This window comes from Telopea speciosissima, chromosome 5, assembly GCF_018873765.1.
Source record: "Telopea speciosissima isolate NSW1024214 ecotype Mountain lineage chromosome 5, Tspe_v1, whole genome shotgun sequence".
NCBI classification, from domain to species: domain Eukaryota; kingdom Viridiplantae; phylum Streptophyta; class Magnoliopsida; order Proteales; family Proteaceae; genus Telopea; species Telopea speciosissima.
The window spans coordinates 2,718,397-2,737,802 of NC_057920.1; the positions used below are offsets into that span (position 1 = coordinate 2,718,397).

General features: G+C 41.2%; 1 protein-coding gene across 2 annotated transcripts in view; it reads right to left on the reverse strand.

Annotated features, from left to right (window-relative positions):
* Positions 1 to 838: 838 nt before the first annotated feature.
* The window catches only part of LOC122661813 (chaperone protein dnaJ 10), an 81,595-nt gene continuing 63,027 nt past the window's right edge, over positions 839 to 19,406 (reverse strand). Inside the window, exons 6-10 of one of the 2 annotated variants that reach the window (XM_043857326.1) lie at positions 5,713 to 5,871; positions 2,001 to 2,179; positions 1,807 to 1,887; positions 1,559 to 1,717; positions 839 to 1,393 (exon numbers count right to left, since the gene is read on the reverse strand). In XM_043857326.1, coding sequence (XP_043713261.1) covers positions 1,280 to 1,393; positions 1,559 to 1,717; positions 1,807 to 1,887; positions 2,001 to 2,179; positions 5,713 to 5,871 — 692 coding nt within the window. In that variant the 3' untranslated portion in view covers positions 839 to 1,279. The remainder of the gene's footprint in view (positions 1,394 to 1,558; positions 1,718 to 1,806; positions 1,888 to 2,000; positions 2,180 to 5,712; positions 5,872 to 19,406) is intronic. The other variant, XM_043857327.1, reaches the window with a different exon arrangement.

The window sequence follows — 19,406 nt, forward strand, 5'->3', positions numbered from 1 at the left end:
TGCCCCCAGCATGCATCCGAAGGATGGGTAGCACTTTTGGGATGCATGCCCAGTACTGCCAGCCGTAAGATGCATGCTGGAGAGGATCCCTTCCCTCGTCTTTCTTACATAGAAATAGTTTTTAAATTCTAGAAACAGTTTAGAAATAGAAATACCACCAAATACCAAAGTGCCTACTTCATAAACGGAATTTTTTAGTTGACACTCATCTTTTGGGTAGATTTCAAACTCAGTTTGGAGAGTCTAGTTGACATAAACAACACTAATTTTGAGGGGACCAACGAAACCGCTACGAACACAACACCAACCCCAACCCCCCCCCTCCCCTCTTTCCTTTTGTCATTTCCCTTCAGCCTCAAGAGACTGCTACTCCGGTGCCCTTGGACTTACAGTTCTGTTTCCTCTCCTCGTGACTGCCACATGAAATTTCCATCACCTGTTGCCAATTCCTATGAGCTCTCTCCAGTATATTTTTAACCCTACAGTCGTACAAATTTCTATAATATGGTAATGCTGATTCTAATATTTGGTTTGTTTTTACGGAGTGAATTTATTTTGAACGAAAAATCATATCACTCCAGGCTCTATGAACTCCATTACCATGTTCTAAACATATAGAAGGTTAAACCAATTTAATAAGCATCTGGTTTTCTTCCTTAGTTCATCACTTAACTTGTTGCCAAATGTTGTGTCAAAAGGAGAAAAAGCAAGTCCACATCTGCATTTACAAGCTGATTTTGCTGCTACTATTGTCATTTTCACTACATCCTAGATGCATCTGACTTAACCAAATGCACCACGCACTCCCATGCCACAGATCACTGATGGGTGAAAATAGTATACAACAGGTCTAATTTTCATCATATAATATGTGATCTCATACAACTGTATCAAGAGCTGAAACTCAAGCCAAGCCAAACTGGAAACCTCAGATATACAAGGTGGAGCCAGAGAATGAACGTTAAGTACATAAATAAGCAGCAGAAAATAAGATTAAACCACCTCCAATCTTATCTAGCCTGTGAAGTTGAAGTCATTTAAACCCTACCCCACACCCTCTTTTCCCCCCTTGGTAGGCACATGGTGCCTGCAACATTTCCATGGAGACACATCTAAAGCTTCTGAAAATGCCCAATCATCTAGAGGCAGGCATGAATCCACCATGACTACTCGTTACAAACAAAAGCATCAAATGAATGAGAACCCTGCTTCTCCACCACAGAAACTTACTTGAGGAGTTATATTACAAGCAAGTAACAATGTGATACACACCATAAATTCATTCTCTGCCTGTAGATGGAGGATATCTTTGTGCACCAGGAGGTGCTGTTGGCATTGGAAAGTTATAGTTATACTGCACACCTGCAAATTGAGGAGTCTCCACGTATGGGCTCTGAGATAGAATTGTAAAACGGGAGGGGGTGGGGAGTGAGTGAATGAATCAATTTCATAAAGAACAGTAAAGTTTACATATTCAAACTAGACCACTAGAGATTTAAAACAATAATATAAAAAAAATTATAAACCCCGTAACCACATCAGCAACAAAAAAAAATACCTTCGGTGTGCTAGTCATATAACATGGTTGTTCAGGAGCCAGAGATTTTGGGGATGTATCAGGAGAACTAGCATCATAACTCCGTTCAACGCCATCAAGCTTGTGGATTGAATTATTAAATGCAGCCTCATTCTCATTCACATTGGCCAATTTAACCCTCTGTATGCATAGGGTTCCATACAGAAGAAATTTAGTTAAAAATGTACAGAGAAAATTGAACATTGAAGATACAAATACGATAACAATACCTGAAAGATTTTCCCCATAGTTTTCAATCCCTTTGCACGTGCACGGAGCTCCTCTCTCTTCACAGAGTTGTCTTGGAGTACCTGCACTCCAACCTTGACCATATTAATAATAGGAAAAACATTTTGGGGGTTGAAACCCAGGGTTAGTTAACATCACAAGAAAAACTTGACAAGCACAAAGAAGGAAATTGAACCATTTGACAAACACGGGAAAGAGTGGCTTCAATATCAGCAACATTAAGCTTCCACAGAGAATCAATCATCAATTTTTTATGAGACTGCATGTATTCTTCAAGCTCTTCCTCGGTATAATTTCCCTCTGCACTGAGCTGCCGTTTCATGTCCTCTTGCAATTGAATCAAAGCAATTGCACCTGCCAGTAGTCAAGGTGAAACAATTCCACCTACCATAAGGAAAGGATATGTTTTGCATCCCAAATCAATACTGTATGTACCAGGAAGCTACCTCATAGCCAACCAAAAAACCCAAAGTGACAAGTCTTGAACCATAATTGCATTACCACCTGATGCAGTGGAACTGTGGAAGACCAGCTACACTAGAGAATGTGCCAGCCAAACTAGCCCACAACTAGCTGTTTTAATAGCCTTTAAATAGCCCCACGATCGGTCCTTAAGTTCTTCATTTCAGTCTGTTTGGGCTCATGTGTGTTAAGTCACTTGAGCCCATATTAGGCCTATCTATTGAAGTTATAACTTAAGCCCAAATTTTGTCCATGTAGCCATCGACCAGTAGCAGTTAAGGAGATTTTTGGATAGATTTGTGGGCCACATGAGGACAGGTGGCATAGGATAGAAGAGATGCTGCCAGGATGTTATAAAATTTCTATTTATTTAGTTTCTATTTCCATGTATAGCTATTTAGTTAGTACTTTAAGGTAATTAGGAGTTTCTATTTTCATGTACTAGCTATTTCCAAGTATCTCCCATGTAATAGTTATTTATTTATTTATTTATTTCTCTCTTTTTTGCTTAGCAGCCAAGCTACTCCCCAGTCCCCACGCAAGAGGGAGCTTATTAATAGACATAGGGCTACAGTAGCCCACGGTTTTGGCAAAGAAAATGTTGTCTTCTTCAATGGAGCAGCAGGCCTTGGTGGTGAAGCCAGGTCATATCTTCCCTTTTCCCTCTTCGTTCTTTTGTTTTCTCTTTTATTTCTTCTTTTTTTTTATTCTGTCATTTCCATTCCAGCAAGGTTAATCGGGACTATTCTCTTAGTTTCTCACTTTTATTTAAGGGTTTTAGGATAAATTACATCGGAGGTACCCAATGTTTGATAAAAGTACATTTGGGGCACATCAGTTTTTAAAAGGGACGTTTGGGATTCCTTTGAGCTCAATCCTACCCCAAATTGAAAATAATTTCAAACTTACCCTTCTCAACCCCTCTCCCACCCCTGACCCCGTCTTAACCTTCACCTCCACCTCCACTGCCACCACAACATGCAATACCCCCCTCCATCTCCCATTCCCACTCCCACTCTAACTCTAACAGAAACAGGGTGGGTGCTGCGTATGGCGCAGCTTATCATCATTCACACAACCCCTCTCATTGCTCGAGAGTGCATTCTACCCCCAAAGCACAGCCCAGAACCAGGCTGCATTTATCACCCAGCTGCAACAGTCTAAGTCAAGCATTGACACGAGCGAGAGCAGTGATCGATTTCCTAGTCTTCAGAACCTCTGTGGCCAGTCTCTTGATTTCTTTGGGTGCGGCATCTTTATCTTCCAAGCCTCCAAAGTGAAGTTGCTATACGGATCTTTGCCACACAACCAGTTCTTCCTCGGTTCCGCAGGAGCCTTCGCTTCCCATAATCTTTGGTTCCTCTTTCTTTTCTTCTTTTCGGCTCTGACATTATCGAATCGATTAGAGGATCAGGAACACTTTCCGGTGGTCTTCAGTTGAAGAAAGCGTTGGATGCAAATGAAGAATTGGACTTTAACGGGGTATGAATAGAATCAGACATGTTTGTCTGATGTTTGCAGAGGAGACAGGCTACAATTTTTATAGATTCAAACAAATAAAGAGAAATTGATAGACAAAAGTGACACGCACACAGGGGGGAAGGGGGAGGGGGAGGGGGAGAGAGAGAGAGGGGGAAGGGAGGAGGGAGCAGACGGCACATGCAGAACCAGAAACAGATCCTTCGCATGCAATTTGTGCCGTCCTTGAAGATGCGAGTCCTGTACTGCACAGGATGGAGCCAGCATATATTCACATAAATCCCCTGTTCTACATGCACAGCTTTTTCACCTGTGCGAGTGACTGCATCCTCTGCCATCAAAGATGTCTTCCCATCCTCATCTGTGTGGGTGAACTGAGAAGAGGTAAAATAAAATAGAATCTTGTTTTAATGCACAGCTTTTCCCTGTAAGGCATTAAGGAATTTAATCAAAAAGAGTTATTTTGATTTCCTTCAAATTTTAATTGATCCCTCGTCTTGTCTATGTTTAACATGTTTCATAACTTTGAAATGCTTCTCTTTCCATTATCGGTTATGTTTTATGAGCTTTCCTTTGACAATTGAATTGAAACAACCACTATCAAAGTTGACCTGCCCAGACTGAATGGTTCCATTCTGGCTTTTTTAAAATAAAAAAAAAAAATTTCAGTGCATAGAACCTTCATCTATATTGAAATTTTGGGAAAAAGAGACAGAAATACTCTGTTTATAACTTTATAGACGAGTATTTTTTGTAAAAATATCTGATTGTTTAACCAGTATTCCTTTTGTCTCATATTTACTCTGTATCTGCTCGCTGAGAAAGGCTTGGCCGTCAGAGAACAGAAATTTTTTTGAGAAATGAACAGGAAGGAAGGGTCGAACTGTGCCGAATTATTCTGCTCTTGTTAACAACAAAACAAACTCTTTATTTGGGGTGAATTCCATGGCAATTGAACCTTGGTTTTTCAATTCTTTGTCGCTATTTTATTGTTCTTGTAGATTGGTTACCAAGGCATTCTCGTCTTTCGATCTCACTCCTGAGCAATGAGATGGGACGTTTGAATCATGGTAAGCTGCGCTGTACGCAGTACAGTCTGCGTCTATTAAGAGTGAGAGCGGGAGATGGAGGGGTGTTGCAGGTCGTGTTGGTGGTGACCGTGGCGGTGGTGGTGGTGGTGACAGCGGCGGAGGTGGTGGCGGAGGTGAAGGTGAAGATGGGTCGGGTGAGAGTGGGGTTGAGAGGCGCAAATTTGAAAATATATTCAATTTGGGGTAGGACTAAGCTCAAAGAAACCCCCATCGTCCCTTTTAAAACCTGAGGTGCCCCAAATGTACTTTTATCAAACATTGGGTACCTCAGGTGTAATTTACCCCATACTAAAAGAAGGGATCAATCCAAGGGCTAGATTGTCCAGAATGACAAACTAATTCCCTGCAGCTAGAATTAAAAGGTTACCAGAAACCATGAATCAGGCCTGCAAAACAGTAGATATCAATGATATTCGACGGATAAGACAGTACGGGAAGATAAATACAATATTATATATCACTCTAAAATCATGGACTGACAAGAGAGAAGTCAAAACAGCAAGAGAGATTGAACTATCAGACACCGCGGGTGACTGGGAAACCAGAACCTGCAGAAACTGATATATCAATATAGTCCATAAAACCTTGGGACCTTGATCCAAATATCAGCCCCATCCGACCGGTGGATCTTGTTTTATTTAACACTTTCTAATTCTGCCATATTGTGTACTGTTGGAATTGCTGTGTTTCTATCCTGTGGGCATTGTGTTCTATTAACCTTGTCTTATCTACCCTAGAACACATCACAACCACTCCCAACACATGTAGAAAGGGAGCATAAAAAAATCAGAATTAAAATAAAATCAGAAATCGCTAGAGGTGACAAAGAAATCTGTGCCAGTATGATCATTTTACCTGTTGCAGCTGTTACTTGGGATTTAATGAAGTGGCCTTTGTTTCTAAACCACTCAGCTATGAATGGCACTCCCAAATATATTGCCTTCTTCCCAAGCTCCTTGGCTGCCTGCCTTGAATATATATAACCGATCGTATTCAACATATCAACACCATAAGCTGCAAAAACCAAAAAATTAATAAAGCTTGAAGATTTAAAAGAAAAATGAAAGCAAAAAGGAAATTAATAATTTTTTGTGACAAATTGCAGGGATGGAAATTTAGAGCATAAACATAGAGAAAATTTGAAGGTGCAAAGAATGAACTGCTAAATTTGTAGAATGACGGAACAGCTAGACTGAATTATGCAAACTGAAGTCAAAACTTGAAATAAGTTCAGAAGGAGACCTAGTGTTCGTAGTCTCCCCCCCCCCCCCCGGCGGTAAACCTAGTATTTGCAGAGTCAGAATCTAAGAAATTGCATCTTTTGCTCCATATTCTCTCCAAATTCATATTAATTTTCCTCATTTCCTCGTTTCTATAGATAATATTATTACAAAAAGGAATGTTAATGACGACCTTCAGGAGCTTCCATAGCACAGTCCGGGGGAATGGACAAAAAAACAAAGAAATACCCAAGACAAATAATTATTTAGTGCAGTGGTTTCCTTCATGGTCCACATAGGGATGGCTTCCGGCATGGCCCTAATATCCACTGTATGGCAGATCAGGTGGGACCCAAATCTGGTGATGAGGTAGAGTTTGGGTCTATGTCAAGTATTAGGTCTATAACAGAATTGGCCACATGACAAAAATGAGTACTGAAAATAATGACAACAAACGGATGACTGAAAATAAAAAGGAACAATTCCAATACAAAAGGTGGGTATATAGTTGATTTTGGCTGTGAAATTTGACATGTGGCCAATCCAGACTTTGCCGTAGCAGCCTTCTATATGACACAAATTGATTGAACCATCTAGGGAGCCCTTCCTTTGTGGACCATACTTAGAATCTTTGCAGGGACTTAGGACTTTGGGGCCATGTACACCCTTGACCCTTGAGTTAGTCACTAAAGAGCTAAGGGAAAAGAAAATAGGAACAAGTGTTTGATGAAAAAAGTGTAGAAGTGTTTTATGGGGACAATCTCCCCCTTTTATAAAAAGGTAAAGCATGTGTGTCTGAGTTTGGTAGTTGCCAATTAGAAAACAGTCACTTCATTAGTAGAGTAGCATGCAAGAAAAAGTTCACCCAAAACTCAATGACTGCTAAGCAAAGTTGACATATCCATTTTCTTGCCATGTAACAGTGGTTTTCTTTGCTGGCACCACTATCCCAGCCCATTCAGCCAGGATCTATTGATCATGTCCCTTTCCTGACAGTTGTATTCAGTCATGAGTGTGTTTGGCTTTACAAGAGAAAGTGATGCAGGTCCAAGCATAGTCCAATCCCAAGCAGCAAGCCTGGTTACTAATTTAAAAATCTGCATGAAGTAAAACCTTCATAAAGGGCCTGCATGATAACACTTCTATTTCCCTATTTCTCTGTTTTTTTGTTCCTGGGAACAAAAAAAGAGTAGAAATCTGTTTGTTAATACCGGTTCATTTTTTTATTCCTGGGACTGGGAATGAAACGGGACAAAAATGTAGCTGAGAAATAATAAAAAAGCTCCTTTTAGGAACTTCTCTATTCTAGAATTAAGACAGAGAAATAGGGCTCCACGAGACTCTCGTCTCATTTCCACGAGACTCAGCGCCGTATTCTCCAGCAAAGTTGGGGTACTCCCTCTTTCTCTCTGTGATCTCTCTCCATCACTTCCTTATCTCACTCTATCTCTCCCTGTTATGTATGTCTCGAATTCTTGTACCCGTTTCAAAGAATGACCCGCTCCAACATTTTTAGTGGCGACCCAAATGGAACTTTTTTTTGAGATCTGTGATGGTAGCGGAAGGCTTGGACCGATAGACCCGACCCAATGGAGGAGTATTTATATTCTTTACCCACTTTGTTGTAAAGACAGTGAGATTTGGGGTTTTCGATTTAGGGTTTCTGGGAGAGAGAAGCATCGCCATTTTTGGGTGTTTTGAGAGACTTCCATTGTAACTTTCTCCGATTTACATAGTGAAACATCTTCAACTTCACCCGTAGACGTAGCACACAATACTGGTGTGTGAACCACGTTAAATCTCCGTGTCATCTTGCTCTGTTTTTTTTTTTTTTTTTCCGTTTTTGTTCGTGTTGTGTTTGGTGTTTGTTCTAACACTCCCCTCTATACCTTTCTCTGATTTCTCTCCCATCTCTTCCGTAACCCTTTTGTTTTTTTCTTAAGTTCCATTCTCCATCAATGGATTTGTCTCTCTTTTTTTTTTTTTCAGTTCCATCTTTTGTTTTGTTTTTTTAGAATCTATTTGTTACATGTAATAGGATACCAGACCTCCTGGTATACTTTTTCCAGGTAGATATTATCTACATTTATGAGTGTATCCGTCAGTTTCAATTGATACAGCCTGAGAGATTAAGACACAGAGAAAGGAACAGAGACCATCACACTTCTATACCCACTAAGACCAGAGTTTAATCGATGGAAAGATCTACCGTAATAGAGAGCAAACAAACAAAAGAAAAGAACAGGGGACAAGAACAAGACCTTGGAATACATCTGAGGGATACAACAATCCTAATTCAATTTTATATTTAATCTTAGTTTCAACTACTGCTTATGTTGACAGTTGACCCCTTTATATAAGTATATCTCTGTTGAATCATACTTGACTAACTTGAGGGAAGATAGCATAGTAATATTACAAATATCTTGCATATGTCCCCCCTCTTATTTCAATGAGCTTCTGCCACCCAACATTAAACAATGCCAAGTTAAAATTTGATTTTGAAAATAGCAAAACTGCTATATAAACAGATCAGAATTATTATATGAAAAGTTAAGTTTTAGTCAAAGCCACACTAGCAGTGATGTATAAAAGGCCAATATATAATGACAAACCCAAAAGTAACTTGATCTTTGGTGGTCCCTGTGTGTTGGCTGGAAAATTCTTTTAGGCATTTTTTATCCTCAAAACAGTAGTATTGCTGCTGCATTATTTCCATTCGGTTCTGCACTCTCACCCGTCACCAGATATTGATTTGTTTATTATTGCTGCTTGCATTATTTACATTCGGTTTGGCACTTCCACTATATACTAATACTCTTGTGGGCATGGTTTAAGAACAAACTAGACCTTGGAATATATCATAGTAGATGAGGGGTTTTTTGTTTTTTTGTTTTAATTACAACTCTGAAAGTATACATGTAGTTATAATGGCATTTTCAGATTTTAAATTCTGTTCAAAAGCATAAAACTTCTAGTAGTATTTTGGTTTTCCTAGCTAAAATCAAATTCAGTTAATTTTCAACTCTGATTTATTTGGTTGAATCATATCTTTGTTTCTTAGTTTATCCTCTGACTGAATCTCTTACTAAACTCTGTTTTGCCTATACATTTCTTCTTCTCTATTGTTTGCTTGACTGAGTTGATTAAACGACTGCTTTGAATAATGTGTTAATGATGTACTCTGTTGGTGCTTCTTCTAATCTTAAAGCCATTTGCTGATAGAGTTCTAACTAATGTGGTAGATAATTTCAATTAGGCTGAAATGGCTTTCCAATCTAAAGCATTTAACGCAAAGTGGACCAAGGAAAACACTACTCTACTTGTAAGGTTGATGGTGCAGGAGATCAAAAAGGGTAACCGGACATCAAGTGCATTCAACAAGTCTCGGTGGAATAATGTCAGGGATGGGTTTCAGAAAATAACAGGACTTAAATATAATATGTTGCAGCTGAAAAATAAGGTAAATAAACTGAAGCAAGAGTACAGTAGCTTCAAAAACTTGCTGTCGACAAGTGGATTCGGTTGGAACCCTTTGACAAAAACTTGCACTGTTGAGGACGACACTAATTTTTTTTTTTTTTTAAATAAAAATTTATTGAAGATTATAAAGGAGGCATACAAGCCTAGAGACAGACTAAATGCAAAGAAAGCTAAAGCTAAGAAGGGGACTCAGTCCTAAAACATATTGGCGAGGGCAACAAGCCACTCGCTCATCCAAGAAAAAAAATAACATAAGGCTACGGGGGATCTGTGAGGCGCACCGAGGGGGTCCTTATCCTATATGATCGTCGGGGAGTCTCAGCATATAAACCAGGCCGAACAAGAGCCACACCGGCCAAAAGGGCCTCCTCCTTTGGCGAAAAGGGAGATGGAATTCCTTTTCAACCTGATGTTTTTCCACCGCCGCATCCACCGTCTTAACACCATGATTTGCATTCCTTTGACTTCGAGTTCTACCAATAACTGGAGTTGCCAAATGGGAACCCACACGAACACCTCGAAGAGCCTTCCTACGACCGTTACGATTTTTTAGATCCACCACCTGAGTCCACCCGTCTTGCACCTCCTCTTGATCAGAATGGTCATAGCCTGATCCTCGAGAATCCAATCTTTGAACTGATTCTACCTCGTTAGGCAAATTTAAAATGATAGCCCCATCTTAAAGGTGGGAATTATGTGCATTCCAACTCCCTCCCTCTCTTTGGTTTGGCACCAGAGAATTACCTTGATGCCCCGTTTCAACCCTACGTTGTTCCTCCAAGTTACCCTCCAAATTACCTTCCGAATGTTCACAGGAGAGAGTCCCATCATTATTTGGATCTAGAGTCTCTTGCACTTTGGTGGGGTCCTGTCCCAAACCCCTCAACATGCTTCCACTAACCATGTCCAAACTAGAATTGCAATCCAGCTGGTTTGGAGAGGTCTCACAGATTCTTCCCTCCTTGAAAAGAAGTCGTGGAGAGAGAGAGCTTTTTCAGAATACGTGGGCACCTCCACCAAACCATCTTTATCATTTTCCGCAGCCTGAACGCCCTCACCCCCATGGCCACCGATTGCTTGCACTCCAGTGACGACGACACTATTTGGGACATGCATATATATATATATATATATATATATATATAAACCTCTGATAGTCACCATTTTGTAATGTCAGGATAATCCTAAGTGGGCAAAATTCAAGAAATTTGGTCTTCCATACTGGCCAAAACTGCAAACAATATTTGGTGATACATATGCTGCTGGGGATGATTCATTTGAACATGCTGAGGTTCTTCCAGATTCAGATGAGGATGATATTGTGGACTCTACCATTAGATATCAACACATGAATCCTGATAATGTGTTTGAAAATGGAAAAAAATGGTACCATACACAAACAGAATAAGACTCCAAATGCCAATTGCCAAGAGGAGGGGTAGCGGTAACTCTGATATCTCAATGGCCTGTAAGGCCATTCAAGAAATGGTAAAATCCAGGGGGAGTGACTGCACCAGTGGTTCTGACACAGCTAACCCTCGTTCTTTGATTGAGTACCGTTGCTACATCACAAATCGGACTCCTGAAAAACCTTAAATGATTGTGTATTTTGTGCGTGTATTGTAAACATAAACATATTTGATGTTTGCAAGTGATGTTGGATGATTATGTTTTATTTTAAATTAAGGGTTGAATGAATTTATATCATTTTAACTGGACGAGCATGGATTATTTTAAGTTATGTGGTGGTCTTTAATTTCATTATTCTTTATGCTTGACTAGTTTTTATATTAATGTTAACATATGTGTGTTGCAATAATTAGCATTGAAAGTATGTGTGTTGTGGACAACTCTTAGTTGAAGATGGTAATGTGAATGCATTCGACGATGATGATATCTCCCAGATAAAGAAAGGGCAAGAGTCAGAGAAAGGACGAGAAAGAAGAGACAGGACGAAGATGAAAGAAGAGTGGTTGTAGAGATTGGTCCAGATTAAACTAAGATTATTGAGAATACATTGCACACCAGAGAACCAATTAGAAATAGTAGCTTCATTGGTGTTGAATGGGTTAATGAGCTCGTACTTGGGCATGCAGATAGGATTTATCACTCTTTTAGAATGGAGAGACATGTCTTTTTGAATCTCTGCAACTTAATGAAAGAAAAATGCCAGTTGAAAGACAGCAGGTACTTAAGGGTGGATGAACAAATTGGAATTTCTTGATGACAATTGGTCATATCAATTCCAATAGAGATGTACCAGAGAGATTCCAACACTCGGGTCAAACAATAAGCAAGTACTTCAACAAAGTGTTGAGGGCTGTCCTCGAATTGGCAAGAGAGGTCATCAAACCGCCATCTTTTAATGAAATGCCATCAGAGATTAGGGAAAACCCTAAACACTTCCCGTATTCCACTAATCACTTACTTTTACTTTTAAAGGAATGTGTTTAGTTATGGAATACAATATCCATTAATCACTTAGTTTTCCCTCATGTAAATTCTCAGGACTGCATTGGTGCTATCGATGCCACTCATATAAGTGCTTCGGTACCCGAGTTGAAGCAAATACCTTATAGAGGCAGGGAATGACAACCCAAAATGTCATGTGCGCGTGTTCATATGACATGAAGTTCATGTTCATACATGCTGGGTGGGAGGGATCTCCATATGACTGCCGAGTCTTTACGACAGCTCTTAACACTGCTAGATTGCAGTTTCCTCATCCGCCACAAGGTATTTGTTCATCCTTTTTATTGTAATATGGGTCCAAGGGTAAATCTGTCCGTGGGCGTATTCTTGTATGTGGATTTTAGTCCTACATTGCTTAGTTATAGTTTTATCATATGATTTCAATATTATAAATAAAGGTTGGGCTATGATCACATTGATCAAGCCAGTATTCACGGAATTCCACATGATATCAGAGCCAAAAATATTCTGAGGATATGGGAAGTAAAATTTTTTTGATTTTTCTCCGTCCTTTTTCCTTTTCGTTATTCTGCCCTAGAACCACCCACCACCAGCCCCTGCACCACTTTCGCCAGCCACCGCCGACCACCGCAGGCCCTCTCCCTTCCTCCCGCCACCTTCGCCAGTCCCTCCCTCCTTTTTCTGCCACCTCTACACACCTCGAGGGGGGGGGGTTTCCACCTTGTTCGAATTTTTTTAATCCCTTGGTGGTGAGTTGACTCCCACCAAGGGTTCGTTTTTTCACCTATACAAGTTCTGATTATTTTTTTTGGGATTTGTCTTTGCCAATTTTTCTCCAGCCACCATGCCTGACGAGTTTGAAATCACGACTGCTTCGACTGGTTCTGAGGATTCCAACCAGCGGGACTTTGTTCCCTTTCCGGTGAATCCCATAAAGTTGAATGGCAGCAATTATCTTTTGTGGTCTCGTTCCTGTTTATTTGCTATTGGTTCCAGTGGGCTCTCTGGTTATATCACGGGCACTAAGGTCAGGCCTACAGAGGCTGGATCGGCTCAAGATCGATGGATAAATTTCAATTTTTTGGTGATGTCCTAACTGGTTAATTCCATGGATCAGACCATTGCTGGTCATTATCTGTTCCTTAACACCGCTGCCAAAAATTTGGAAGACGGCTTATTACACATACTCTCAGGTTGGGAATGTAGCCAATGCTATGAACTCCGTCAGAAGCTCCATTCTACCAAGCAGCTGGAGTTGTCTCTGTCCCAATATTACAATACCACGTGCACACTGTGGCAGGAATTGGATTTTTTGGGCACTTTTATGGCTACAACGGATGTTGACGCTACAACCTTCGAGAAGTGGGAGGATGGTTTACGGCTGTTTGATTTTTTGGCCGGCCTAAACATTGAATTTGATAATATTAGGTCCAATATTTTGAATCGGGATCCTCTTCCCTCTTTGGAGCAGGTCTACGCCATACTTTCGGTTGAGGACACGAGGCGCACTGCCATGGTTCATCCTGTCACTCAGGAACAATCAGCCCTTGTTTCTGGTTCTCAATCTTCCCGTGGTAATTACTCTCGTCCTCCTCCTACTGATCGGCCAACTAGTGATCACCCGCCTATTAAATGCGATCATTGTGGGAAGGACTGGCACACCAAGGACCAATATTGGAAGCTTCATGGTTGTCCTGCGGATACTCGTGGGCGTGGAAAGGGGGGTTCCAATCGGCCCAGTACCTCTCGTGCTAATCAGGCTGCTACTGAAGATCCATCTAAACAGTCTCTTTCATTTGGGATGGTTGAGTTGCAAAATCTACGGGATATGATGAATCGTTTGGACACATCTTCTTCGGCATCTGTATCTCCTTCCATGGCGGCTTCGGCTTTGTCTCTACCTGCTCCTTCCAATGCGCCTTCTTCCACAGGTATTTCTTTTGGTGGGAATTGCACCTCGGTCATGCCTGACTCTTGGGTTATTGACTCAGGGGCAGCTGGCCATATGACAGGTTCTTCCTCTGTTTTAACCACATATAATCCTCTTTCAAGCCAGTCAAAGGTTCGGGTTGCTGATGGGTCTCTTTCTTCAATTTCTGGGAAGGGATCCGTTCAGTGCACCTCCTCTCTCACTCTTTCCTCTGTTTTACATGTTCCTAAGTTTACTACTAACTTGCTGTCCATTAGTAGTTTAACTAAGGTTTTAAACTTCAAAGTAATCTTTTATCCAACTCATTGTTTATTTCAGGTGGTTGGTGGTCTGTACGTGCTTAAAAGTTCCCGAACAACATTGACATCACAGCCGGCAACTTCTACTTTTGATTCTGCATTGCTTGAGTTGAATAATTGGCATCGTCGTTTGGGCCATCCCCCGATTGGGGTTTTATCTACTTTATTTCCTAGTCTGGTGAAACAATGTACTAAACACAAATTTCTTGTGGTGGTTGCACTTTGGCAAAACATACTCAGAGTATTTTTCCTATTTCAGATAATAGAAGTTTGAGTCCTTTTGGATTAATTCATTCTGATGTTTGGGGCCCTGCCCGTTGTGTTTCTACCTCTGGATTTCGATGGTTTGTCACATTTATCGATTGTTTTAACCAGACGACTTGGCTCTATTTGAGGCATAGCAAGAGTGATGTGTTTAATTGTTTTATGTTATTCCAGAAGATGGTCCAGACGCAGTTTGATGCCAAGGTGAAGATTCTTCGCTCAGATAATGGCAAGGAATATATGGATGGTGCTTTCCGTTCCTATTTGGACAGCCATGGGATCATACACCAAACATCTTGTGTTGACACTCCCGCTCAAAATGGAGTGGCTGAACGCAAAAACAGACATCTACTGGAGGTAGCTCGTTCCCTTATGTTCACCATGTCTGCCCCTCCTCGTTTCTGGGGTAATGTTATGCTTACAGCTACTTACCTCATCAATCGACTTCCATCTCGTGTCTTGGGTGGCCGCTGTCCCTTGGATATGTTGGTTGGCAAATCCACCTTTGTGGTGCCCCCAAGAGTGTTTGGCTGTGTTGTGTTTGCACAAAATCACCACGTCCATGGTAAGCTTGATCCCAGAGGATTACGGTGCATTTTTCTTGGTCACTCACCAACTCAGAAGGGCTATAAATGCTACCATCCTCCTACCCGATAGGTGTTGGTCACCATGGATGTTGTCTTTCGAGAGTCGGAGGCTTACTTTCCACCGCCAGTACCTCTGCAGGGGGAGACTCAAAGTAATGAAGAGGTCTCGCTGATTGCTCCTTTAGATGTTGAGATACCAACCATTGAAGATGTTTCTATTGAACTAGAGGATGGAGTTACAAGTCAAGAACAAGAAGTGGGATAGACTGAGCAACAGGTGCAGGGGGAGAGACTTGTGAAGCAGAACTACACTTGGGGAACTAATTTTTCTACAGATGGTCCTCGGTACAAAGAGAAAGAAACCACCACAGCTGCACCACCTACGCAATCGGCATCTGTTCCTACTCCAAATCTTGCTCCTAGTCGTACTTCTGGTAAGCCCCCTCTTGATCCTAGTCTTGATTTACCCATTGCTGTTCGTAGACAAAAAAGAAGTTGCACTCAGCATCCTATCTCAAATTTTGTGTCCTACAACTCTCTTACTCCTATCTTTCATGCTTTCATATCCTCTTTGTCCTCTGTCTCTATACCTAACACTTGGCAAGAAGCAATAGCAAAACCAAAGTGGAAGGAGGCAATGAATGAAGAAATGCTTGCTCTTGCGAAAAATCAGACCTGGGATTTGGTAAGTTCTCTGCATGAGAAGAGGCTTGCTGGTTGTAAATGGGTCTTTGTTGTGAAGCACAAGGTTGATGGTTCTGTAGAGAGATACAAGGTGAGATTGGTCGCCAAAGGGTTCACTCAAACCCAAGGAATCAATCATCAAGAGACTTTTGCTCCTGTAGCGAAGATGAATACTATACGGGTCATCATTTCTTATGCTGTAAATCAAGGATGGGAACTCCAACAACTCGATGTGAAGAATGCCTTCCTACATGGAGACTTGGAAGGAGATGTCTACATGGAGGTACCCCCGGGTTTTACCTCTTCAGAGACTCGGGGGAAAGTGTGCAAGTTAAAGAAGGCCCTGTATGGTCTGAAGCAGTCCCCAAGGGCTTGGTTTGGCCGATTCCACAAGGCTATAATCGCATATGGGTATAAGCAGAGCAATGCAGACCACACATTGTTTGTTACGAGAGTGGGACAGCAAGTTACCCTTTTGATTGTCTACGTTGATGACATAGTAATTACAGGCAGTGATGCACATGAGATTCAGAAGCTGAAAGCTTATTTGGGCACGGAGTTTGAAGTCAAAGATTTGGGCAAATTGAGGTACTTCCTAGGGATTGAGGATGCCTATTCAGCTAAGGGCATATCTCTCTCTCAAAGGAAATATATCTTGGATTTATTGAAAGAAACAGAGATGCTTGGGTGTAAACCAACAGATACCCCTCTAGAGCCCAACACACATTTGAAGAGTAAGGAAGGTGAGCCAGTGAACAAAGGCAGCTACCAAAGATTAGTGGGTCGATTGATTACCTCTCACATACCCGGCCAGACATCACATTTGTTGTAAGCCTTGTCAGCCAATACATGCATGATCCTCACTCTTCTCACTTGGAAGCAGCATGCCAGCATACAGAATTCTCTGTTACCTTAAGTCAACTCCGGGGAAAGGAGTATTGTCATCTCCACACAGCCATCTCTGGATAGAAGCATACACTGATGCAGATTGGGCTGGCAGTCCTGATGATAGGAAGTCCACATCTGGATATTGCACATTTGTTGGAGGTAACCTAACTACTTGGAGAAGCAAAAAACAAACTGTTGTGGCTCGATCTAGTGCTGAAGCTGAATTCCGAGCTATGACACAAGGTATTTGTGAGCTTCTTTGGCTCAAAGGGCTTCTTCAAGATTCGGATGAGTGTTGATCTTCCTATGCGACTCTACTGTGACAGCAAGTCAGCATTGCTCACAACCCGGTCCAACATGATTGGACCAAACATGTTGAGATTGACCGGCATTTCATCAAAGAGAAGCTGGAACAAGGAATTATTTGTATTCCATTCATTCAGTCTAGTAAATAGTTGGCTGATATCCATGTAGGATATCCATTCATTAAGTACAAAATTGTTTTTTCCTATTATTAGCAAGTTGGGAATGTTTGATATGTATGCACCAACTTGAGGGGGAGTGTTGTAATATGGGTCCAAGGGTAAATCTGTCTGTGGGGGTATTCTTGTATGTGGGTTTTAGTCCCACATTGCTTAATTATAGTTTTGTCATATGATTTCAATATTATAAACAAAGGTTGGGCTATAATCACATTGATCAAGCCAGTATTCACGGAATTCCACATGGTATCAGAGCAGGCAGGGGTCACAGTATCGAGACCCTCTAGGCGTGGGCAGGTGTTGAAATTATTTCATCACCCGTGTCCCCCTTTGGATAGTCAGCCGTGTTAGAGCTCCTGTATGATATACATCTTGTTTCCTCCCTTTCCTAAGGGGTCGGCCTTTTAGAGGAAGCGGTTCCAACATGGTATCAGAGCAGGCAAGGGTCACGGTATCGAGTCCCTCTGGGCACGGACAGGTGTTGAAATTATTTATCCACCCGTGTCCCCCTTTGGATAGTCCACCGTGTTAGAGCCCCTATTTGATATGTATGCACCAACTTGAGGGGGAGTGTTGTAATATGGGTCCAAGGGTAAATCTGTCCGTGGGGGTATTCTTGTATGTGGGTTCTAGTCCCACATTGCTTAGTTATAGTTTTGTCATATGATTTCAATATTATAAATAAAGGCTGGGCTATGATCACATTGATCAAGCCAGTATTCACGAAATTCCACTCTTTTAAAATGCAAACCTCACAAGTCAGAGTATATTTGAAATGATATTCTTTTTTACATATATTGTAGGGAAATACTACGATATAGATTCCGGTTATCCATCTACGCCAGGTTTTTTTACTCCATTCAAAGGAGAACGTTACCATTTGCAAGAATATAGGGCTAGAGGAAGGCGAGCTAGAACTGCTAGGGAGCTATTCAACCATAGGCACTCTTCCTTGAGGAATGTCATCGAACGTTCATTTGGGGCATTGAAAAATTGCTTACCCATTTTATGAAAGACGCATCCATTCACAATTTGGCAGCGTTATATCGTTGTTGCATAGTATGCAATCTACAACTATATTCGGGATGAGTAGTAGGTAGACAAGAATTTTGAATATTATGGAAGGCCAGATTTACGAATTGAATCCCCTGATTTGGATGTCGAGGTGGATGCCCCATTACATGCTACGACTCAGATGAACATTGTCAAAAAAAATATTGCAAACCATTTACTATAGGGCATGGATTGGCTGAGATTTGATAATAGTTGTTTACTTATATTTTGTTTTAATTTGTAGGAACATTATTGTTATATGGGGATGAGCAGTAGGCAGACAAGAAATTTGAATATTATGGAAGGCCAGATTTACGAATTGAATCCCCTGATTTGGATGTGATTTGGATGTCGAGGTGGATGCCCCATTACAGGCAACGAATCATATGAACATTGTTAGAAAAAATATTGCAAACCATTTGGCTACAGAGCATTGATTGGCTGAGATTTGATAATAGTTGTTTAGTTATATTTTCTTTTTTTGGGTGAATAAGAAATTCATTACCAAAGAGGAAAAGGAAATTACATGGCCCTAAAAGGGGAGCAACAAAACAAAGAATCAGAGATGAGGGTCTGGAGCAACAAGAGAGACAGAAGAGAGACCCCAGGAGGCAACATTAAGCCTGTTCCTTGGGGAGTCCATACAAGAAGATGTAGGAGCTGAGGCTAATTTGGCCTTAATTTCAAAAGAAATGGAATCCCAAATCTGCTGATAAGAGCGAAAGTTGGAGGTCCATTTCCTGATATTATGCTTCATCCAAATATGGTTAATAGCAGCACAAAAAGCTAGCTTCCCAACAATGTCACAGATAGAAGAGCCAGCAAATGTCATATCAATCCAAATCCATTCATGGGAGAAAGGCAGGATTCTACGATGGGCAGGCCAGCATTTGATCAGGATACCTTTCCAGATTGCTTTTGCAGCAGGGCACTCAAAGAAGAGGTGGTCAGTGTCTTCCACATTGCTCCAGCAGAGACAGCAGGAAAGCGACACCGGAATCTGGCGGTGACAAAGGAAGGCCTGGGTTGGAAGGCAATTGGAGAAAATCCTCAAAGCAGTGAAACAATGCCGAGGGATGTGATGCTTGAACCAAAGAAGCTTTCTCCAAGGAACCAGCTGACCCTTCAGACGAATAAGATCCCAAGCAGATTTTGAGGAGAATGAGCTGGAGCTGCTTGCTTTCCAAGAAACACAATCGCCTCTACTCATAAGCCTTCTGGAAATG